Below are 24,749 nucleotides of genomic sequence, written 5' to 3' on the forward strand. Positions count from 1 at the left end.
ATTCCAGCACCTCTCTAGGCAACCTATTCCAGAGTTTCATCACCCCCTACTGAAATCGTTTTTCCTAATATCCAACCTAGACCTCCTGCACTTTAACTTGAGACCATTGCTCCTCATTCTGTTATTAGACATCACTGACGACAACCTCTCTCCATGCTCTTTGTAATCTCTTTTCAGGTAGTTAAAGGCTGCTATAAAATTCCCCCTCACTCTTCTCTTCTGTAGACAAAATAAGCCTAAATCCCTCAACTTCTCCTCATAAGTCATGTGCTCCAGCCCCCTGATCATTTTGTTGCCCTGCACTGGACTGTCTCCAATGTGTCCCCATCCTTTCTGTAAGGTGGAGGGGCAGCATTGGATACAAAATTCCAGATGTGGTCTCACCAGCATCAAATAAAAAGAGAGCCACAATGAAGGCTTGTCTGGAATTTGAATATTGGACTACTCACACCAGAAGTGATCATCATACTCCTACACCAACAAGTCACACTTAGGTATCTAGCCTAAGATGTTTTCTTCATTTACCAGGAGATAAACACTTTGGCGATTGATCTCCAGGTCCGATTTAACAGGTCTAATTAGGACCCACTAAATCGATTGCTGATGGTGCACCCATTGACCTCAGTACTCCACCAAGTCACAAGGAGTAAAGGAAGTTAATAGCGGAGTTTCTCCCATTGACATCCCACAGTGGGTTCACCACAGAAATTTGATCTAAGGTATGGGGACTCCAGCTATGCTATTCTTGTATCTGGAGTTTTGTATCTTAGTCTACTTTCTCTGGTAGCGTAAATTTGACCTGAATCTCTGCCAGAGCGACAATGTCTACACAATTTTTATCATGCTCACATCAGTGAAGCTAGAGCAAGTGTATCTACTGAACCTGAGACTCAGTCCTAACTGCAGCATAGACATACCTTCAAGCTCTGCTCTGAATCCTCTAACAGAAATCCTAAACTAAGGGTATGCAAACTTAAATCAATCTTAAACCCTCTCTACTGCTTTATTCCTCCATTGAGCACCTCCCAGAGCTCTCCTTTAGCAAATCAAATCCAAGTATTTTATCATGACTTGCCACTGAAACCTCCTCTATACCCAGTGGCTGCTCTTTCTCAGACTCTTGCCACACTCACCCCAACCTTGGGAGACGATCCCAAGGCAAATTTCTCCTTGGGTTCTCTCCCTCCAGCCAAGTCTGAGAGAGTGGCTGCAGAGGTTTTTTACTATCTTCTTGATGCTCCCTTTTCCACGATGAACTTTCTTCAGTCATAATCTCAGAGGGGTAGCCATACTTATCTGTGGTTTCACAAAAGACAATCAGACAAAATCTGATGAAGTGGGTCTTACCCACAAAAGCTCATTACCTAATAAATAAAATTGTTAGTCTTAATGGTGCTACAGGACTGCTTGTTTTTTGTATTTCTTCAGTTATAGTCATTACTCAGTTCCTCTCCCACTGGACTCTCTCTAATTAGGCTTGGCACTCTTTCCCACGCCCCACCACATAAGGTAATTGTCCTCTCAGACCCTCATTAACCCCTTCAGGCCCTTTGTGGGATCCACACTTCATCACAGAGCCAAGTAAGAATATGAAAGCTACTAATTCCTAGGGATTTTTAAAAGGCATTATCCACCTTAATTAATAAAACAAATCATTAAAACACATTTAAGTGCTCAAAAGTCAGAATGCTGAAATTAATTATACAGTCTGAGCTTTACCACTCTCACCTGCGTGTTCCAATCAAGCCTCTCATTCCCTTAGCATATATATTTTTATCCAATATGCTACCACATTGTATTTGTCTTTACCACAGAAAGGACATCTGGTATCATATGCCAGATGGCTGTGCAATCCTCTTTGCCTAAATCACTGTGTATCTACAAGGTTCACATTGAATGATGCAGAGTCCTATGGATGCTGGAGCAAAGGACTTGGGCTTTTCCTGTGGCTCACCCACAGCAGAAGGATTCCTGATTTCCCCTGTACTAAGGAGCCCTTTCATTTTTTGCCACAGAGTGTTCTAGCTATATGGATGAGTAAAATTTTTCAGTGCAAGCCTAAATGAGCAAATAAGACTTCCTTTGAAGAAAAAAAAAAGGTGTTGAGGTTTTTAAGTTCCAAATGATCGCTGTAATATACCAAATGGGGGAGATGTAGTCCTGGATGCAGGGCAATGAGGTTCACTTATGGTGCATGGGTCTTTAAGAGGACCCTCCTGACAGATCTTGGTTGTTTCTGTTTTGCATAGCACAGAACTTAGTCCCAGGCACCTCCTCAACTCAGGACATTTAACTTTGAGCTCTAGATCACTGTGGGGGCAGATCTCCAGAAGACTGCCAATGATTGACTGAAAACACTAAGGAGGACAAAAGATGGACAAACTAAGAGAGACCTATCCTGACCTTTTTCTAAAAATGTGTCTTCACTGAAAAGTATGGCAGAATCCCAAATAAGTAGAATTTACAATCACAACCTGTCTCCGCACTTGAAAAATGGCTAGGTAAAGACTGCACAGGGAGCTTGTGATGAAGCTTTCAGGTACACATAGCTGTCATATAAGGACATCAGAAATAGTTGAAACCCTCTCATCCTTACATATTTTTATTAAAAACATATTTTAGTTCCTAGATGCCCCCTCATAATAACTGAATTTCTGCCTGTAGAATTCAGTGCCAGCTGTTTTGTCATGCCCTCAACTGTCATAGCCACCAAAACACTGACGTCCAAAGACGTCTCACAATGTCCTACCATATATCAGTGATGGGAAGGATCATAGTAGAAAATATATATGAGAAACGTAATGATATCCTGAAAAATCAGCAAAACCTTGATGAGCAAAGAACAATTATGAGTTCACACACATTCACCAGGTTATAGAAAAAGTCCAAAATAAAGAGATTGAAAAAAAAATGACCATTTCTCACTGAGTCCTAAGAAGCAGCTAGGAGGTTACTATAAAATCCATGGATATCATCTTAACATTCTTCAGTTTCCTTGTTGATGGATTTCCTTCCTAGCCTTGTGTTTGGTTATGGGACACTGTGGGAGTTTAACAACTTACACCTATTCTTCTCACTGCAGGCTGTTGGCATCCTGCATATTAAGTTACATATCTGTTATCTGAAATGTCACACTATTGGAAGTGGGGAGACTCAGGTGAAGTGGAAGGAGGTTGTATGATCAGAGAGTCAGAGTTGATGGCTAACAGTTTAGTTAAACAAGAATCAAACTATAAAAACAGCAAATGGCTTTCCTGCAACCTTTCTTATTAAGGCTTATACCAAAGTTTACATATTAAACTGCTATAAATCTTGTCTCAATTTCTATGCTTGTGCTAGCTCCACAGCAGATTTCATAAAATACCTGAAAACATGTGTCAAGTACCTGAAATCAGAATTAGGTCAATAGTTCTCACACATTTAACATTCCTTTTGAAGCATCCTTCCCAAGAGATGCATATTGTTATATCATACTTAGCATGCAATGAATCATGACAACCTACACATTGCTTTGATAGACCCTCTTTGGGTTCATTGTGTGATATGATCAAAGAACAATGGCTTCATAGCCAATAAAGCATAATCCTTTCCCAGAAATGCACTACTTGAAGTGGCTTGTGGTAATAAATTCACACTACAGATGGAAAATGTCATAACTGTATCTTTTGTATATTCTGTTTAAATACATATGACATTTTTGTCATCCAGTCAGACAGCTTCATTGCTTTCCAAATGAGGAAGTTGCTCACTTGCGCCGTAACAATTGTTCTTCGGGATGTGTCCTCCTCATGGGTGCCCCACTGGAGTGTATGTGCACCCCTGACCTTCTACTTGCAGAGTTGTGTTAGCAGTGTCCGTTGAGATAACACATGTTCTCTCTCCCTTGAGCACAGTATGGGAAATCCTGGACACATTTCCTTCACTAACACAGAACCTTATGGAGAACCTCTGTAGTGGAGGAGTGGGTGATTGGTTGTGGAGCATTCTCAGAGACTCACATCTCAAAAGAACCAACCAGGTGAGTAACCTCCTCATCTTCTTCGACTAGCATCCCTATAGGTGCTCTCCTGTAGGTGATCTCTGAGCAGTATCCACCAGTTGAGTGAATTCTGTTACTACAGATAGGACTGTGGAGTTAAACATGGCATCAAAAGCTGAATTTTCTGTGACCACACAATGTTCTGTAAAATTGTGGACATAGGCTCAAGTTGCTGCTCTGCAGATTTCCGAGATAGGGATAAGTTTAAGAAATGTGACCAAGGCAGAAATTGACCTCAAGGATTGTACACAAACTCTGGATGGAAGAAGCAGTTTGTCTCCTTGATAACTGTGATTAATGCAACCAGGGATAGCATCTGAGTGGACACTGTGCAGCATGTGGATATTTCTGTGACTGAAAGGAAGAATTTAGGTGAATTCCTAAAGTTCTTAGCAAGCACTAGCATTTCACTTGGACAGGACTAATATCTAGGACAGGGTGGACAATAATTTAGACAATAGTCTAAGATTTTGGGATGTGAACAAGGTCTGAACTTTTCTGTGAAAGGGATGCAGGGGTCTGGGATGGACATTGCATACACAAAGGAGCTTGGAATCAGGGACTAGGGTGCAGAAAGTGTGTCTGGGGAGTGGGAGGGAATTTGGGTGGAGAGAGTTGTTACCTGAAGAAGGGCGTTTGGGTGAAGGAGCGGGTGCAAGGTCTGTGAGTGGGGTTGGATGCAAAATTGGATTCTGGAATGCAGGAGGAGTTGCAGATTCTGGGATGGAGTTGTGACCAGGGACAGGGGTGCAAGAGACAGCAAAAAGAGTATGGGTTGTGACCTGGGGCAGAGAGTTGGTGTGCCAGGCAGGAGGAGCGGGAGGTGGAAAGGGGTTGCCATGTAAAAGCTCTAGCCAGGAGGCACTTACCTCCCAGGCAGTCTCTGGCCAACAGCCTAGTGGGATCCCACATGCTACTCAAAGGGACCAGCTGCTGGAGCCAAGTGTGTCTGTGCAGTACACCATCGGGGTGGGAAGTGTACAAGTTACTCATGCCAGCAAGCATGGCCCAGGGAACTACCGCTACCCAGTTTCTGGCCAATAGGAGCTGTGATGATTGCGTTAGTGGCAGAGGCAGTATGCACCATTCCCCTTCCTTGCCCATGGGGCACATGCCATGCAGAGGTACAAACGCTGGCCCCAGCAGCTGGCCATTTATGTGGCATACAGGACACCACAGGCAGGGAGCCTGCTCAAGGATCCTGCTGCGCCATGGGACATTGGCAGCTCAGAGAACTGTGGCAGGCTGGATCTGAAGCTCTGATGGACCAGATCTCGTATTTTGCCAACCCATAGTCTAGTATGTGCATAATTGCCACCCTGATATTAAAATGTGGTTTTGAGGAGGGCAGAACCCCAAGAAGAGTGATCTGCTAATTCATATGGAAAGCAGAGGCAACTTCAGGAAGAAAGCAGTGATTCAGCCTTAGTTTCTTTGACCATGCATGGTACGGATGCCATCAGGATGGGTCTTTCTCCTATGCAGCTAGCTGAGCTGGTGGCAATTAGAAATGCTCTCATAATAAGCAGGTGTCAGACAGAAAGCAAGCTGCCATGGCTTCAAAGGGGCGTCTAGTTAAAGTCATGAGAAGTAGGTTAAGATCCCAGGCTGAAATGAGTGGTCTCACATGTGGGAAGTGATTCCCACTTTACTTATGGAATCTATGCATCTCTGGTGAGCAAAAAAGGATATCGTTCTACCTGCCAGTGGAAAGCCATTTTCACTGTGAGATGTATGCAAGGGAAGCTGAGAAAGAGTTTTAACCTTATGAAGTCTAAAAGATAGTTTAAAATCACAAAAGGAAGGGAAGGAGATCTTGAGCACACCCCGACCCCTGGTGAGTTGTGTAGAACATGCATGACACCTTCTCCAAAATGACGTACAGGGCGGGTGGGTATTTTTGATGAAAGGCAGAAGGTGTGAAAAGAGATTCCTAGCCACCCTGCACTTCAGAAGAGTGACATGGAGGGTCAACATCTGTGGAAGGCTGCTGGATCTGGACTCTCTGGTTGTGTAGCTGATCTCCCCAGCCTCACAGGGAGGCATCTATCTCAGGGTGGTGAATCTGTTTAGGGGGAGGAATTCTCTTACTTTTACTGTATTGAGACTGGTACTGATGAACTCCAGACATCATGCTGGCAGTCATTTTACAGGAAGTCTGCCTCTTGGGAGAGGATGTAGCCAGCCCTCAACACTGTGCCACATCCCCTCACATCCAGCCATCAGCGGTACTTCAGTGGTGATTTAAAGAGCCTGGGGCTTTGAGCGCTGCCATTGCCACAGTGGCAGCAGCAGCCAGGAACCTTGGGCCCTTTTGAATCACTGGGCCACGTAGCAACTGCCTCCTTACTCCACTCCCCATTGGTGGGCCTGGGTGTGAGCCCCAATGGGAAACAGGAGTAAGAAGAGAGACAGGAATTCTTCTTTAGCTCTCTAGGCAGTAGCTGCAGCTTTTCTTCTCTTCTACTCTTCAGTCAGAGTAGAGATGCAAGGAATTATGATAATACTATAGAAATGCAATTCTTATCACCACAGGCACTGTGTAAATTTCTTTGGAAAATGCATTTTATTTTAAAATAAAAAAGATTTTTTTGTTGCTCCACTGATTTATTATGCCTTGACTATTTCAGGAAAGAAAAGAATTATTTATAAGGTTACTATGTAGAAAAGCCTGTGTAAGTCACTAAACAATTTTAAAATTATAATGTCCCACTCTGCAAATACACTTGCATATTGGTAACTACATGGATGTGAATTGAATTTTAGGGGCCAGATCCTCAACTGATGAAGACTGACTTCAGTGGAGCTATAATAATTTGTATCAGTTAAAGATCTAGGCTAGAAGATTATTTAGGTACATACATGTATGCAGGATCAGGATCTTAGTTTTTTAACTATTTTTTCCTACATTTTCCAAAGGGTTTTTCAGTTCCAAAAAGCAGCTCTGACTTCTTATACACATGCACATGTGATCTTATCAAGTCTTAATGATTACCAGCATTGTTATTCCTATCTGTATTACATGTCATTGCTGTAAATTGATTTTTTTAAATGTCATTTGCTACCATTTTCAACCTGTAATTGAGAGTGGTAGAAAATATCTCAGCTGTAGAGCTTTACAATTCTTCTTTCAATAAAGTTTTGCATGTAATAAAACAGTAAGAAAATAAAATTACATCTTACAATAAATTACTGCCACAACACATACAACACTGACAAGCTAAAATTGCCCTCTTCACAAAACCCAACATTTTCATTTGTGAAGTGCACTCTAACTGAAATCTGACAATTTAATAAGAAATAAATCAATAAAAATCTACTCCAAATACATACAGAGAAACAATAATATTATCAAAGTTTGTTTGAATTTTCTTCATTAAAGGAAATGTCTTATGCAGTATTAGATTCAAATGCTTAACCGATGAGGTATTCATGCAATTGATACAGGAAAATTAAAAAGAGTAGAGATTTTGGTATTATTGTTTCCTGGCTTGCTGTTTTATGACCTAACTCTCGAAACAAACCTTTTGGAACCAGGAAAATCCACTCCCTGTACAAAAAACCCTTGCAGCTTTCTCACTGTTATTGTAGGTTTTATATCAAGCACATCTTGGGTATTAAATTAAACATCAGCTCTTATAAGACAGAGATACTGAAGTGTTTGACTGTCCTTGGACCAAACTTGATAACTCAGCTACTGGATGTATTTGTAGCTAGTTGACATAGAGCAAATCAAACCAACAGGTTACTATTTAGCAGATTTCTGGACTCCAGTATTCTCAAAAGATATAGAAACAAAGAGTTAGAGCTTATTCATATTTTAATTGTAAATTTAATACCAGTGTTTCTAACCTAATATATCAAAGACAATTTCTGAGCATTTTGTTCAATTTTTACTGGTAACAATGAAACCCAGGTGGATATACCTGAAAGTATAAGATTTCTTAGTAAGAGTAAACAGTTTACTCTGATTTTGACTAAGCTTTCAACACTCTGAGCCCTCCTGCAAAGATGTGGAAAGCATTTTTACAGCCAGTTCTATTGATATTTCACATGGTTTCTTTTAACTGTCTTTCCCCATTTCATTATAAAGAAATGGATTATTAAATTTTAGTCGTCCCTGCTGCTTGCAACTCTCCCAGGCTCATGGGACCTGACACGTATGTATGCTAAGGCACCTATACACATCCAAGTAGTGAAAAAGGGCTTTAGAGTGAGTGTAATTTTAATTTACCTGCTATTAAATTCCCTTTAGAACACCAGAGCACTCAAAGGTGTCTTACTGTAAATAAGAATCAGGCCAATCACATTATCTGTGCTACTGTTTTTGGCATATATTGCATTGTCACAAACAGCCCATGAATAAGCTGAGTGATCAATCTACATACGGTCTGGAATGTTTTACCAGACTTTTCTGCTGCAGATAATGCAGCCAAGGCAACCTCTGTTGGTCTGAGCTGTATCATCATCATTGTGATATTATCCCTGAATATTCTTATAACTCCATTTAAATACCTAAACTATTCTGTTCAAATACTCAAGCTAAAGAAATACTAATTCAAGAGCATTTTAACAATCAGCTGTTTACCTTGCTCACATTTCCTATACATGTGAGAACATACGGCCAGATTCTGCTTTCAGTTACACTGACTCACTATCTTTCCTGATAACTTAATAAAACAGACAATTCGTTATTCAACACCAATCAAACTGAAGGTTTCATACCTTAGAATACCTCTTGCCCTTCTGTTTTGTTGGCTCATTGGCTGGAGCAACACCATCACACAGATATTTTTGCTCCCTTGTTTCTTGGACAGCTTTCTGTGTAGGACCTTGTCTTCCATCCTCCCTTTCACATCTATGACCTGCTATAAAATAAAAACTATTTCATCCTCTTATATTTTATTTCTTGTGTCCTCCTGAAAAAACTCTTATTTACCTAGTCATAATCTCAATGTGAAAAACATAAACAACACTGTCAGGTGCAAGTAATGCAAAATACATCTTTGAAATAAAGTGATTTTCAAATTTCCAAGTAATCAGGTTCCACATCTCCAGAATTATGTATTACTGCTACACTTGGTTTGGCCCCTTTGATACAAGTTCTTTGTGTGAGTCCTTTTAAGTTTTATTACAACTCCCAGATTGTTAATATGCTACAGATTCTGGTACTGAAAACGTGAAAATAACATTGAATGTGTAGTCTAAGAAAAGCTGCAGTGTTTTGGTAATTGGATGGGGAGAGAAAAATTGCAGATTTGATGATACTTTGGCCAAATGTTTATTTGAAAAAAAGACATAAAACATACACAAATGTCAAAACAAAATGTTCAGAAATTCTGTTTCACAATTTCCTTTTGTTGGGGGAGGAATGCAACACATTAAAAAGCTCTCAGAACCAACAAAGTTCTTCATTTTTGGGTCAAACAAAATGTTCTGTTCTACCCTAATTTTTTTTTCCAGAATTTCTAGTGAACCCAAATATATTTGTACTTCCACAGCACCAAATGCTGATCGTAAATGACTAGGTTGAAACCAACAAAATTAACCATATATAGCTAATAAAAATCTGCTCATTGTAAGTAAAGTAGTGGTTCATCATGAAATTCTAACTCCTGTATGAAACTCCAATAAAAACTTGAAAAGGGGGAGGAAAAAAACTGTGAAGCAAAGTGAAAACTACTGCCATAAATGCTTTGAATAACATTTCCTGAATTACTGTATAATGCAGAATTGTTTTATTCATACGGAAAGTTTTTCTCTCACTCAATAACTGTCAACCACTAGCAATTATGATGCTCATGGGACATTGGGTTTGTTTGCATTTGTGAAATATACATATTTATAAACCACAACAGAATCATGAAAGTTAAAGAGCTTAAAAAGTCAGTAAATGGTTGAAAGAATGACCAAAATCTAAAGGACTGTGATTATACTGTATAAAATGGCTCATTTCCCATTCTGAAACTTTTTTTAAGAAAAGGGTCAGTTAGGTCTAACTTCTATAACTAGTGCCTTTGAAATTTCCTTTTGCATGACATCCTGAGAGTAGTAACATCAAATCAAGGAAGAAGGAAACAGAGTAACAGGCTTAGCAGTGATTTAATTCAATGAAGAAGAAAGTCATTTAATTCAACCAAGAAGAAAGTAACACTTCATAACTGTGCAATAAACTGCTGCAGGTCCCAGAGAAGAAAAGAAATGTACTGAGCAGCTAACAATTTCATTGCATGTTTTTCAGAACTGATTCTAATAGCAGTGCTGGGTTCAAATATATATATATATCAGCCAGCACAATGATTAGTTCGATCTTCGGGGCCAGGAACTGTCTTTTTTGTTCTGTGCAAAACACCTATCACAACAAGATCCTGGTTCATAACTATGGCAATACTAGTAAATAAATAATAATTCTGTGACCAGATAATCCTACTTTGTCAAAGGTTCTATTTCAAGTTTTGGACAGAACATGTAAAAATATAGTTTATATTGAACATGGGGAAAATTGTCATTACATTTTTTACAAAATAGCCATCTTTCTGGTCAGTGAAAAATATCTAAAGTCACTTTGTCTACTCACTCTAATAAATTTATCCTTTTGACCCCCCAAATCAGCTAAACTCTTCAGCACACGACAAATGTGAAGAGACTTAAAAGGAAACATGTCAATAGGGACTCCAATTGGCATGGACATGCTTGAAGTCTGTTGCATGCAAAAGTGCTTTGTTCAACCAGAGCTTGAAGAGAATTTCCCGTTACGAACAAATATTTATTTTAAAAACTGGAGGAGGGAATCAGAGTCATGCCTTACAGTTTGAAAAAAAGGAGGGAAAATGTCTGATGCATCCCCAGACATAGTGTTAAATAACTGTCATACAAGGAAAAAAAAATCACTGACTCTATCCTAATTGTCAGAGTATGTAGTTTGTATGTAATCAGGGAGGATATAAGTAAACTGCTCCTTTTAACAGTTAACCTCCAGTTCATGATACTTAAAATGTAACCCTACTCACTAAGGCATAACTGAAGCAAAGGGACAAAAGAAGAAGCAAATGTCCATCATGTTTAATGTCAATAAGGAATGAAGCAAATCCTAACAATGGTATTGATCCTTTACTAGATGGAAATGACAGATGTGTCAATAATCATGCAGAAAAAGTAGCCAAGTATTCCTGCCAAGTAGTTGGGGAAAAAAATAAATAATCACATTATGTGATAATGTTAATACTGTTTCCATTCCATTAGTATCTCTGAAAGATAATAAAACACAACTAGTAAAGTTAGACATTTTTAAAATGAGAACTGCCCCATAAAATTTGAACAATTAATGTTGATTTTCAATGTGTCTCAGAACGCTGAGGAAGTTCCAGAAAATTCGAAGAAAATGAATGTGGTGCCAGAATTTTGAAGAGTAGCCAGGACAACCCAGTAATAATGTTCCTGTCATTTTGGCATTGATCATGGGCAAGATAATGAAAAGGTTGAAACAGAATTTGGTAAAAAATTAAAGGAGGGCAACACAGATAATAGAAACTTACATTGGTTAATGTCCACATCCTTGCTATAGTAGGGAGCACAATATGGGACACAATATTCTAGATATGGCCTTGGCAGTGCCAAATGGGGGGAAAAGAATCACTTCCCTAGATCTGCAGGCAATGCTTTTACTAATGTAGCACAACATACTATTAGCTTTCTTAGCAACAAAGGCACACTATCCAGCTTCTTGTACACTGTAATCTCCAGGTCCTTTTCTGCAGAACCACCCCTTACCCAGTTGGTCCCCATCCTGTAAAAATGATTTCTTAGCCTCCCACCCAACTTTTTTTTTTTTTTTTGGTGGGCAGAAGGGGAAGAGAGTCTGTCTCCCTGCTATCCAGACCTGTATTATTTTGGCAAACCATGTTGTCACAACAGAAGCCCTCTGAGAAATGTCCATTGTGCAGTTGTGAGGTTTTTTCAAGAAAGCATCCCCTTCCACCGAGGTAGCACTGTGACAAGTGCAGAAATTTCCCTGTCTACCTTGGGTACAGATAAAAGCTGCTTTGCTATGGTACACATTGTTGAATTTTTTGTTATGCCAACACAACCTCACAGACTTTGCCAGTGCTTCCCATTTGGCCTCAATTACCTTTCACAAAGACAGGAAAGGGAATGCAGAATTCAGATTCTGAACTGATTGGTACAGAAATTACAAATCCAATCTCATCCTTGTCCTTGGAATCCTTTTTAATGGTGTTCCACTGGATAAACAGACATATCTAATGACCTTTTAGTCACCTCTTCTCAAATGATGCAGTTGCTTCACTTCATCCTCTGATGCAGATTCACAGTTCACCATCTCCTGTGAAGAAGCTCCTGGTTCTCTTCTCGTTTCCTCCCCCACATTCCCCACCAACTTCTTTTGGGCAAACTGAACAAATTTCCTAGCCTTTTTTCTTTTGTTGATGCCCATGAAAATGAGGATGACAATGAATTAAATTGTAAGTAGAAGAACCAGACACAAACAATTCTATTCCTTTTATTAAGTTTTATTCATTCGGTGTATGAAAACCCTGCAAAGAGTGCCCTTAGTTCTCCCGCATTCTGGGGAGGAGTCAGGAGAATGATTATTTGAAGGACCCTTCCCCCTCCCCTTTTTTCCCTTTAATTCTTTGGGGGAAGGTAGTGATTGGGAATTTGAGTCTGACAAGCAGTCCCCATACTACTTTTACTAATGGAAATATTTTCTCTTTGCTCTTTTGAGAGCGAATAGAAGAATAACTTTAAAGAGAAACTGCAGTCTTTTCCTGGCGCTCACAAGAGGCAAGCTTCTGAGGTAAATGCATTTTTGTGCCAAATCCAAGCATTCCATAACCCAAAAGGAATTTCTTCCTAAATAGGGGGATTCTCCTCTGTCCTTCTCTCCATGCAGAATTCTTGGTTTCCCCAGAGAGTAAGGTGAGGGTATCAAATTGACTGATGATGGAAGGCAAGAGTGAGGATAATTATGAGACTTCTGTTGCAGAAAGGCACATATAAACACAAACACCCCAGTCTGAATGGCTGTTTGTTTTTGTGCCTGTGGCAGATTCATGATTTCTCTGTGACACACCATTGCTGTATGATGGATTCACCTCCAGCAGCCAGAAGGCTTTCTTCATTTTTCCATCAGGCTTTGAGACATTCATGGTTCAGGGTCAGACTCTCCACTGGTGGGGAACTCCTGAGGAGCCAGATTCCAAATTGGGATAAGGCAGCCAAAGTGAAATATCTCCAATCTGACAGAAGAGATGGCTGGAGTGCACAAGGCACAAATCCCTTCTCCTGCAACTTCTGGCAGAGGTAAGAGTCTTGTTCTCCTCTTTCTACTTTTATCCACCATCTTTCTAGGCTATTACCTGAGCAGCTGCTGTGGTCATTCCAGATAGCCCTTCCATCATGTCTGTACTTTAATTCTCTTTTGCAACTGATGCTGGACTTCCCTTCCCTGCCAGTAGCTAAAGGATGTAAAACACAGTTAAGGGACTCTCCAGAAGGCGTGTGGTGGGACTTAATCCCTCAGCTATGATTCTGTCCCCTACTGTTAGAGACAATGACCCACACTGAGGCTGTGTCTATATTGCAAACACAACAGTAGCACATCTTCAGCTACACTGTGGTAGGACTGTAATGCAGTCATTTGCTATGGCAAGAAAAGGTGTTTTTCAGTTAATATAGCAACTTTACCCTCTCAGGAGGGAGTAATTAGAGCTAGCATAATCTGTAGTTTTTCATATTTGTGAGTGATTTAGCTAGGTTGTCCCAAATTTTAGGTATGGATTAGGCTGGACAATCTGATCAGGTTGGAGCTAGCTCCAAAAGAGAAAAGTCAAAGGCATGTTAGGCCCAAACCTCAGAGAATTTCAGCATTCCTACTGTACTGGTGGCCAAAGCAGTAGGGAGCTCATACAGAGAAACACCTCCATTCCGTACTATATATGAACTCTCCATGAGGCATCACAGAAGGGGAAAATCAATCTGTATTTGTTTGGAGAATGCACAGCACAAATCCACATCATCCCAAAATCAGCATAGGAGGTGAGGACTGGCCCTGTTGGCTAATTCCCAAGATCCAAGAGCTGCACACAGCAAGGCTGCATGTGTGTCCTCAAGTCAAAAAGTGTGTTTGGAGGTTAGGAATGCTGTTTCCAACCTGTGCTATTTGTCACACGAGCAAACATTTGGTTTTCCAGAACTTAACCCCAAAAATAGCAGCTCTCCATGCTTTCCTTTCAACTCTTTTAAAGAGACAGTATAACTCTGCAAAATAAATGTGAGAACTACATAAATCAAAGATATCACTGATAACTGATATTGAAAGGAAGCCTAGGGGATGCACTTTTATGCTGTGTATACGGCTATGTCTATTACAACATATTGCTTATCACGGAGTACATGTCCTACAGAGCAAAGCACGTATGAGAAAGTGCCATCCATTTGCATTAGACATTGGGTAAAACAAATGATGTAGCAAGTAAGCCTCACTCCACCTCCCCAATTAATTGTATTTATGTGTGGTTTTCATTCTTCACAGGTAACAAACTAACTTCTAGAGAGCCTGGGCCAGACTACATCTGGTCCTCAAGTGGGCATTGAGAGGATGAGACTGAAAGAAGACTTCACCCTATTACACATCTGCCAAACACAATAGCAGTCTTGTGCATAGGAGAGTGCAGGACAAGTTTAATTTGTGTGCCCCTATTGGGAAGAAGTCTTGTTTCTTCCCTCTCACTCACCCCTGGAACTCACATGGGTTTGGGGCAGGCTGCACCATTCAAAGCATCATGCACTCCTCATTAGTGACTGGAAAAAGATTCCATGTCCCACTCCTGAGGCACATGCTACCAGAGCTCCCCAATAAAGTAATGCAGCATCATATTGGTGTAGTCTTTTCTCTAGTTTATAACATTCTGACTTGATATGTTAGAGAAGTACATTTCAAAATGGTCAAAGTGTATTGTATTTTAGGCATTTGGAAGAAGATGCTAGAAAATAAATATCACGCCCTCAAAATGTGCAAAAAATGTCTTACATTCTGTAATTTATGAACGCTGGCATGTCCATAACTGAGGAGGATAATATTTAGACATCAAGTCTGGAACAGGCAAAGAGCCAGCAACTGTAACTGAAGTTTCCAAACGGTTCTATTTGGACACAGTTTTGTATTTGTTTATATTAAAGTTAAAACAAGTTTATTAACAAAAGATGTCAGGATTTTGAATGAATTCAAGTATAAGAGAAAGTTAGAAATGGCTACAAATAGAAGTGAAAACATGAATTTAAAAGTCTAAAACGATCTAGCAAGTTCTGGTTCACAGCTTTGTTCAAGGTGGCTTTTCTCAGATATCGTCTTCCAACAAGATGCTGACTGACCCTGGCTTTGGTCAGAACCTCTTCAAGAGGTGTAAAAGATGTTGGTGCTTGTCTGATTAAGTGACAGAGACACAAATTCATGTTCCTTGCCCCATTCTTTTATAACTCCAGTGAACCCTTGATAAGGTTACATAAAAGGACACTTCAAAGTGGATTCCTCTGAAAGTCAGCTTTTAAAATTAAGCGTGTTCAAATAGTAAAGAAGAGGACATGGAGTCCAACGGTGAAGGGAGCTCTAAGCTCTCCCTCCCATGTGTGTTTACTGAAATCTAAATTGTTCTGTTTCCTGTTTGTCTGTCCTGTCTTCTCCCTCGAAAAATTTAAGTATGCTATTAACTAGTTATCTGTAAATTGAGGTAAATTCAGATTTCATTGTCTATGATATATCTTAACATCTTTTGCCTAGGCGGGGCTGACTGGTTTATAATGTGCACTAATATCACATAGGGAAATCTATAACTTTACATATAATATTGATATATGCATTCACCACAATATTACTGAGCAACAAGTTGTACTTTTCAAATGATATTTCAAATGACATTTTTTTACAACGATCATTACAATGGTATTTAGAGTGTGGATAAAGGGAGGCTAAGTTTCACAGTGACAAATTGAAATGTGAAAGCATGCAGCCCTTAAATTAAGAGGTGCAAATCAAACCATACCATAACAGAGGGAATGTATGGCTATGAAAACATGACTGCTGTAATATCTGCATTAAGGGTTAAATAAGTTATTCCAATAGTTCAGATAAATACCTGCTGTTCCCTTCAACGCTAATATATCAATTAGAAAAACCAAAAAGTTGATGATTTAGCTCTTAGTTCTTTCCAAGCTTTGTTTCCCCCAGTGTACAGGTTGAACCTCTCTAATCCGGAACACTCTCTGGTCCAGCAAACTCTGTAATACAGCATTATTTTAGTTCACCAGACAACCACTTACAGTGGTGTGGCCAGGTTTCCAGTGGTCCGTTAAAATTTGTTTCCAGCCACCAGTCCTGGCTCTCAAGTTGCGTCAAGTAGCAAGTCCTTTCGGAATATCAGCCCCTCTTCCAAAACAGCAAGCAGACTGTCCACACACAAAATGCTCAATTTCAAATTCCTTTCAAAAGAACATGGCACTTCTTCTGGAGGCGCTCTTCCTCTCCCAAATGAGGAAGAGCGCCTTATTCCAAAATATTCTTTCAGAAAAAAAACATGAGTAGATGCTCTGGGGGCCCTTTGTTCAAAAGAGCAATCCTCCTGGTGCCAGATTTTTCAATCACTGGCCTGTTCTTCCAAAAGAACAGGGGTTGTGGGGATGCTCTCTTTCGAAAGATCACACTGCTCTTTTTGATCTATGTTTTTGTGTGTGGACATGCTCTTTCAAAAGATGATCTTCCAGAAGATCATCTTTCAAAAGATCACTGGAGTGCGGACACAGCTTTTGTACTGTTTTGTACTGTTACTTAGCTGTAATTTACACCTGCCTAAGAGCCCAGTAAGCAGTGGAAGTGTTGGAAATGTGCTAGAAAATGTTGACCCCCCTCGTACAGCAAATTCTCTCCTCTGGCACTGGTCAGGTTCTGAGGGTGCCAGACGAGAGAGGTTCAACCTGTAATTTAAAAAAGCAGAGCAAGAGACTTAAGAACATAAAAAGGACACTTTTCATCGAACATGCTACAAAATTCAATATTTACACTAATTTCTCCCTTTTTTCATAGTGTCCAGACAAACACTTCCTTTAGATACAGGTGTTATTCTGAAAGGTATTACATACCCTTTCTATTAAAGATGTTTTCAAAAATGCAATGTGATAAAATAAGATGCTGAGCTCCATAATACCAGAATTTTTAAAACCTCTCAAAATAACAAATTCTGACAACTTTATACTGAATTAGATGAGACTGCTCTCCTGCTTGTATTCCACATATAGAGGACCAGATAGCAGAATCAGATCCAGATTAGGTTTTAAGGTTATGACCCCTCCACACTTAGGCAAAGTACTTCTTACTGACATGTGTCACTGTCCTTGTAATAGGACGGGCTCACCGCGAGGTGTTTCCTGCTGGTCATTTGGGAATTAGCTCCTCCAGTGCTGCCATTACTATGTGCCTCACATTACTCCCCAGACTGGGCTACCCCACTCGGCTGCCCCTCCCATCTTTAAAGGGGAACTGGCAGTCTATTGTCCAGCCACTTCTGTTTGTGGCAAACTGAAGTCTCTGGTTCAAGCCACCTGCTTCAGTAGCAAACTGCAGCCTTTATCTGGCTGCTTCCCTCAGTGGCAAGTGGGGGTTGGGGAGGACCCAGGCCCACCCACTACTCCGGGTCCTAACCCTGGGACCCTATAGCTGGCAGACACTCACTGTCCCACCAACTCCTCTGCTGCATTTTTTCCCTGGACCTCATCAAGCCGTACCAACTTTCTAGCCCTTTCTATCAGATCCTCAATCAGGCAGTCTTCAGGATGGATCTCCCTATTGCTCTTTTGACTCTATTTACCACAGCTCTAGCTAGGTAGGTCTAGGCAGCCAGTCCCTCTCCCTTGCCCTCCAGGAAAGACTACCCTCTACTCTGCTGAGCACCTTTTATATAGGAGCTGCTCCAATAAGCCTTCTCCTGACTGGCTCTTTAAAAGAGCTCTCCTCTGACTGGTGGGTTTTGCTTTTACGTGCTTTAACCCATCCTCTTCCTGAGTTGGTAACCACACCACAATAGCCAGCAATAGAACCAACTGTGAGAAGAAGTATTCAAATAATAAAACTACAAAACCGAATCCTTAATTTGAAGCTGTCACTATAACTAGGAAAACACTGAAATGCAAGCACACTAGAACCACTATTTTATGAACTAATTCAAGAGCAAGCAGTTCTTAAAACTAAACTGAACTTCTTAAAATTACAGTTAGCATTCTGCACAAGTTGCAGCATGATGTACTGCATTGCTTTCTTCTTGTCCTTCAAACCACTGCAAGGCAATTTTCAATTCCTCAAAGGCATAAAAATGTGAAAGGTTGTTGACTTGTTCTTCAATGATATCCCTTTCATTATATGATTTTTTTTTCCCCACCAGGAGGAATGGATTGTATAACATGCTGTTCATAAAACTTGTGTTTATAAAATGGAGGTTCCACCATAATTCAAACTTTGAATTAGACTAGATGCTTTCCTCATAGTACATGTGCATGTTTAATGGACTGTTTTACCTCTGGTCACAGGGATATCAATGGCACGCCCAGATTCTAAATTTTGTAATGTAGCTTGTAAACCTGTAACCTAAAGAATAAAAATAAAGAAGAGTTATGAGGATTTGATTTTGTCCCTAAAATCACAAGTACAGAAGACTGAATATACATGCATAAATAATTAAGCAGTAAACACTATGTATAATTACCAATTTATTTAATTCAAAATCTCATCTCATCTCTAAATTACTAATATCATGCTGTTCCCTTTCCAAGAAACAGCTCCAATATAACTAATTTTAAAAATATTAAGCCCAACAATGATATAAAATAATCTATCCCCAGTTTGGGGTGGGATTATAATAAAGTTATTAAAACAATGCAAATAGACGTAATGTTATGGGTTATATTGTGACATGAAGTTTTCATAATTTCTCATTTAATTAAAGGTTAGCTTGATAACAATACAGCCCATAACACTGTCACAATAAAAATGTTATTACAATATGTTACTGTATATTTAAGAGTGCCTGCCATTCTAGCAGCCAGTAAACTATCTTGTCTTACATAAGATTTTTCATTTTCATTGCAACAGAGGCTGATTTCACAAGATAAATCTTTTATTACGTATTTAAATGATGGATCCTTTCCTCTGGGTGCTGATGTGTGGCTGTAACCCCTTTTTTCCTCTATGACATTTTCCTTCCTGTGGACTTTTGTTCTTAACACATCCCTGCACAAAACGGGCAAAGCATCTATAGACTGGTATAAATGACAAGTTGAAATTAAAAGGGTTAGGCACAGGCAAAACATATCCCCTCTCTCCTCACTTGGAAGCTGGAGATTAAGATCATTCCCAAGTAGTATGCTGTGTAATTCTCTAGCACAGAGCTAAATACTTTGGAAGTTAGTAGTGATCTTAGAAAGCTAAGCCACAGTTTACTGATACTGCATCTCTACAGGTACGTTTTGAAGTACCTGAAGGTAAAGTGACACCTTTCTTTAAACATGTTGACTGATATTTTATTATAAACTATTGTGGCAGCCACTAAACTTTAAGGACAAGTTTTCTGTACAGTATCCATAAAGATTACTAGATCCCTGCATGGATACACATCCAATCCGCAATCTGTAAACATATCCACACAGATATCCACAGATTTGTGGGGCGCTAAAGATTAACATATCAAAATTGTAGTAGTTTGATATTGCATAAGTAATCTGACTAGGTAATAGTCCCACTCATGTTTCATTCACTAATATGAAAGCTGAAAAATAATTAAAAAGATAATTCCAGTATGCCCATTACTGTTGTTAATATGTTTAACATGGTCCTTCACTCAAGTAAAGGTTCTATTCCATTTATAGTTGGTCTATTAGAGAAGTAAATTCTAGGAGTCTATACTAGTGATTTTGTCTCATTGACTGATACTGAGGTTACTGTAAATACTTCCACTTTAAATCATTAAAACTTTTGTCTCTTCAAGCTACCTGAAACGCAGGGTAATAGAAGGCAGGTGTAATTTTAATATTCTGTACGGATGTATTAAACTAGAGCATCAAGATTCCTTTAACAACTTCAAAAGGACAAAATATTTGTTAGTCACATGAAACTCAAAAATATTCTTCATCATGCTTACTCTTACTTAAACAAAGAAAATGAATCAGCTACCAGTATGTTTCTGCCATGTAGCAGACCATGTTTTTACCTGACTAACTGCTCTGTCTCTCTCCAAGCTAGTTAGCATTTTCTGTCTCAGTACAGTCTGGTATTTTTCAGTCACCTGCTTCAGCAATGGCTCATACGATGCATAATGTGCCTTCAGCCTATGAACAATAAAAGGCCAAATGTATTTTAAAGGATGACTGAGTTAAATCAGCAATTTCCATCTAAATAACTTTTTCCCCGTGTACTATAGAGAAGAATAAAATGTACAAAGGTCAAAACACAGGAGATAGCTAATCTTATTTAGCATGCAACCGCCCTTCTGGAGTGCCAAGAAAAAATATTTGTATATCAGTTGTTCAGTAACAGGATCTATATATCCTGCCACCAAAGCCTTTTGAAGCAATCTATCGAGTTTTGTTCTGTTTGCAGCAATCCCCAATCTTCAAAGTACATTAAATGTATTACATACATTAACCTTTATTAATCTTTGCTTCCTTCTTGTAGATGAATTTTATTTTATTGGGCAAAAGAAAAATGAAGATAGTATTTGACAACCAAGTAAGTTTAGAGATGTCAGCTGCAATACGAAATTTTGAAGCATTAATTGCAAGTAGAAACTATATTTGGATTCCTTCATCGAATTAACATGAAGTCGAGTCTCCCATACAAACTCATGAATCAAAATATGAGAATGCTCTGCTATATTTTGCAGCAGAAATTGTTCAGCTTAGTACACAACGATTTCAAGAATATTGTGTTTTACCAGAATGATGGCACAAAAACAAAACTGGGTCTTTTTTCTCAAACTAAGATAGACTATAAAGTTAAAATGCACATAATGTCAGTCAGCCAAAATCACAAGGGGTATTGAGAGGTACATGTAACATCTACAACTCCCATGATCTGGCCCACAACTTGCTTTAAAATTGATCTATTCCAGGATGAGATTTTAAGGAAGGGTCACTGTTGACTGCTGAGATGTCTACAATGCAAAAAAACATAAACATGAAGCAGTGATTCTCAGAGCCTTAGTCAAGTGACTTGGACTCACATTACAGGCCTAAAATGAACAGCATAGACATTTCCACTCAGGCTGGCCTTTGGTTCTGAAACTTGCTGAGGGAGGTGGATCTCAGAGCCTGGGCTCCACCCCAAAGGGAAAATTTACGCTGTTAATTTTGGCCCCATAACGTGAGCCTGAAAGGCCCAAGCCTGAGATTTGCTGCCACAAATTTTTCTTGTTTTTTTTTCTTCAATGCACACTATGCCCAGAACTTCAAAAGGGGCATGATAATGAACCTAACTGAAAGATGCAAAGGAGTTGCTGCCATGCATATGCAGCACCTGATTAGCATGATGACGGCATGACACTTGGAAAGTGCCACTTTTGATCGCGCACAGCTCATCTACAAGGGGTCCTTTTTGAAAGGACCCCACACACTTCGAAATCCCCTTATTCCTTTCAAAGTGCCGCAGCTGTCATTATGCTAATGAGGCACTGTATATGCATGCCACTGCCTCATTAGCATCTTTCAATTAGGTTCATTATCATGCCCCTTTCAAAGTTCTGGGGCTAATGTAGAAAAAGCCAAAATTTCCAGGAGCAGCAGCTATTCTGTAATGATGAAATTATGGAAATTTACATTAAATAAGTCACGGGGAATATTCATATAACAGTTTGGGCTTATTTGCACCTAAAACAATTCATATCCCAGGTAGACAGTTCAAGTTTCTGAAGACTATTAACAAAGACAGAAACACTAACTAACGAGAAGATTACCTCAAACCACTTGATCTCCACAGGTATAACAACTTGTTACTGATGGATCTAAAACATGTTGTCCTCACAGCACAGCTAAAAAATTGTTGATGCCCGCAACCCAACATAATTAGATCTTTTGACTAGAGTGAGGGCTCTAGGGTGGGGCCAGGAATGAAGGACTTGAGGTGTGGGAGAATGCTCTGTCTGAGGGTGTGGGTTCTGGGATAAGGCAGGGATGAGGAGGTTGTGGTGCAGCATGAGGTTCCAAGCTGGGTGGGGTGGGGCGGGGTGCAGAGTTGGGATAGAGGAGTAAGATACAAGAGGTGCAGACTCTAGGGTGGGCCCAAGGTTAACGTATTTGGGATGTAGGAGAGGGCTCCAGGTTTGGAGAAGACTAAGGGCTGGGGAGCTCAGGGTTTGTACTCAGGCTTATCTACAGTGGCTCACAGGCAGCAGTGCAACAAGGGTGCAAAGACAAGCTGTACTGGCACTATGGATCATGCCACACTCCAGAAGTGACCTGCAGCAGGTCTGGCTCTTAGAAGGAGGCATGCAAGCACCTCTGTGCACTGCTCTTGCCTCCAGGGACCATGCCTCCAGCCCCCAATTCTCACTGGCCAGGAATTCATAGCTCCTGGCAGTCACAAGTAAGGGAAGTGGACAGGAGAGTTTCTCCCATCGACCTCTTGCTGTGTGGATAAGTCGACGTCAGCTACACAATTCTTGTAGCTTGATTTGCATATCTTAATTTTACCTCCTGGCCTAAGAAAACTAAGGAAGCAGCCATTTGACTTTGGGAGAGATACTGATCTGAATTTGGCCAACCCCATCGCAGGGAACATATGATAGAATTTTACCTCGAACCAAGTCTACTTTGTCGAATGTAGTTAACTGAAACTGTTCTCTCTTTATTTCTCTTGGAACCATTTCTGACTGTAATACCTTATACTTGTGCTCATTTAATCTCTTATATTTAAATAAACTTGTTTTATTCTTTAATAAAAAAAATCCATTTAAAAGTAACACATTTGTAATATTCTTCTTTTGCACGGGGAATAGATCAAAAAGATCTGAACTGGCCAGGAGAGGTGAACAGTCTAGAACATATGTTCTGAGGGGAATTCAGAACCAGAAGTATGTTGGGTCACCTGCAAGCAGTATACAATGCTGCAAAAAGTGAGAACATGGTGGTGCTCACAAGCTACTAGAGTCCAAGTCGCTGGAGCTATATACAAACATTCAGGGTGTGACCTGCATTCTGACTGTGTCTGAACCAAGTCGTAAATTACAACAACAAAGCATTGGGAGGCACCCAACTTTTCAGGGGTGACACCACTCCTCACTAGGGTCTGGACTTCAGTCTAGCATATTATAACTATTACCTGCCTTTGGGAAACATTTTGAGATGTTCACCTAGAAGATGCTGTATAAATGCAAGTAATATTTCCAAACTTTCTCCTCCATTCTACCTATCACTAGGACCCACTCTTCCTTCTCTAAAATGCATAGACAGCTATAAAAAAGATAACCTGAAAAAAATCGTTTTGAGTAAGACAGACAACTTACTCAAGTTGTGGAAGGAGATTGTAAATGTTCAACTACACTTGATTTTACATAGTTTAGTATAGCAAAAATGCCCAAAAGAAACAAAATGAAGTTCACAAAGACAGATCACTACATTCTACAGATTAGTTAAAAAATGTAGTCAACAACATAGAGAACAAGAAAGACATTTCAAAAAAAGAAGACTGATTTATTGTATTTCACTCAAATTGAAATAAGTGAACTTCTACAGCCACCATGAAAAAAAGAAAATTGATAGTCAAGGAACATTACATACTTTATGTACCAAATAGTCTGTTTACCTATGTCTCCATTCTCTGCCTCCTAAGAAGTTTTCTCCAATTTCTGAAACACTGGAGACATACAGATTTTAGATGCCTAGATTATAATGTCTCTGCTTTCAAGGCTGGGCAAAACTGCGATTTACTAATATGCTAGCTAAATTCAACTAGCTTTTGTGTAACAATTTAAAATTCAGCCATGATACAACATTGCCAGAAAACAAACTCAAATTCACTTAGTTTCTCTTAAATGAAAGTAAGAAACATTAGTTTACTTACCTTTTAATATCACCAATGAGTCTGTTCTTTTCTTGAACCACTCGCTTATGATGCATTCGATGAAAATCACGTTCTTTCTGTATTTTTTGCAGCGCCTCTTTAGCTTTGCTGCATAAAAACGCAATGTGAATATTGTACTTCAATTTCTTGAAGACAGGAATTTGGGAGACAATGATTTAAAAGATGGGTAATGGAATTCACAGTCTTTTTAATTCTGTGTCTCCTTGTACTATAGTTGACAGTACAGACAGTACAGATGTGTGAATAGTGGTGTGTACCAAAGTGCTGCATTGTAACTGCTCCATCTGAGTGCTGAAAGTACAAACTATAAAGTTCCCAAGTCACATGAATGTAGTCCTGTTTGAAAAATACGTTAGGTATAAACTTTCTATCTACCACTATACATATCAACCTATCATTGGTAAAGGGGGCTTACATAATGAGACCTTCTTGTGGAAATCTTTAGCAGAGAGAGAACCACATTTATTTGGGGTTTTGATCCCTTTTGAGGGGTGTGGGAGAGGGGTTGATTTCCCAGATGCTGTGCCCTTGAACGTCCTCCTTCCAGAGCTGTGGTTAAATCAGTGTCTTCATTGC

The 24,749-nt window shown here is 39.6% G+C and overlaps 1 protein-coding gene across 4 annotated transcripts in view; it reads right to left on the reverse strand.

The window, feature by feature from the left end:
* SPAG16 (sperm associated antigen 16) overlaps positions 1 to 24,749 on the reverse strand; it is a 624,134-nt gene that overhangs the window by 580,279 nt on the left and 19,106 nt on the right. For 3 of the 4 annotated variants that reach the window (XM_075000810.1, XM_075000812.1, XM_075000813.1), the window contains exons 6-9: positions 24,153 to 24,260; positions 20,308 to 20,425; positions 18,620 to 18,689; positions 8,765 to 8,907 (exon numbers count right to left, since the gene is read on the reverse strand). In XM_075000810.1, the coding sequence (XP_074856911.1) occupies positions 8,765 to 8,907; positions 18,620 to 18,689; positions 20,308 to 20,425; positions 24,153 to 24,260 (439 nt within the window). The remainder of the gene's footprint in view (positions 1 to 8,764; positions 8,908 to 18,619; positions 18,690 to 20,307; positions 20,426 to 24,152; positions 24,261 to 24,749) is intronic. The other variant, XM_075000811.1, reaches the window with a different exon arrangement.

This window comes from Carettochelys insculpta, chromosome 8 (assembly GCF_033958435.1).
Source record: "Carettochelys insculpta isolate YL-2023 chromosome 8, ASM3395843v1, whole genome shotgun sequence".
Lineage (NCBI taxonomy): Eukaryota > Metazoa > Chordata > Testudines > Carettochelyidae > Carettochelys > Carettochelys insculpta.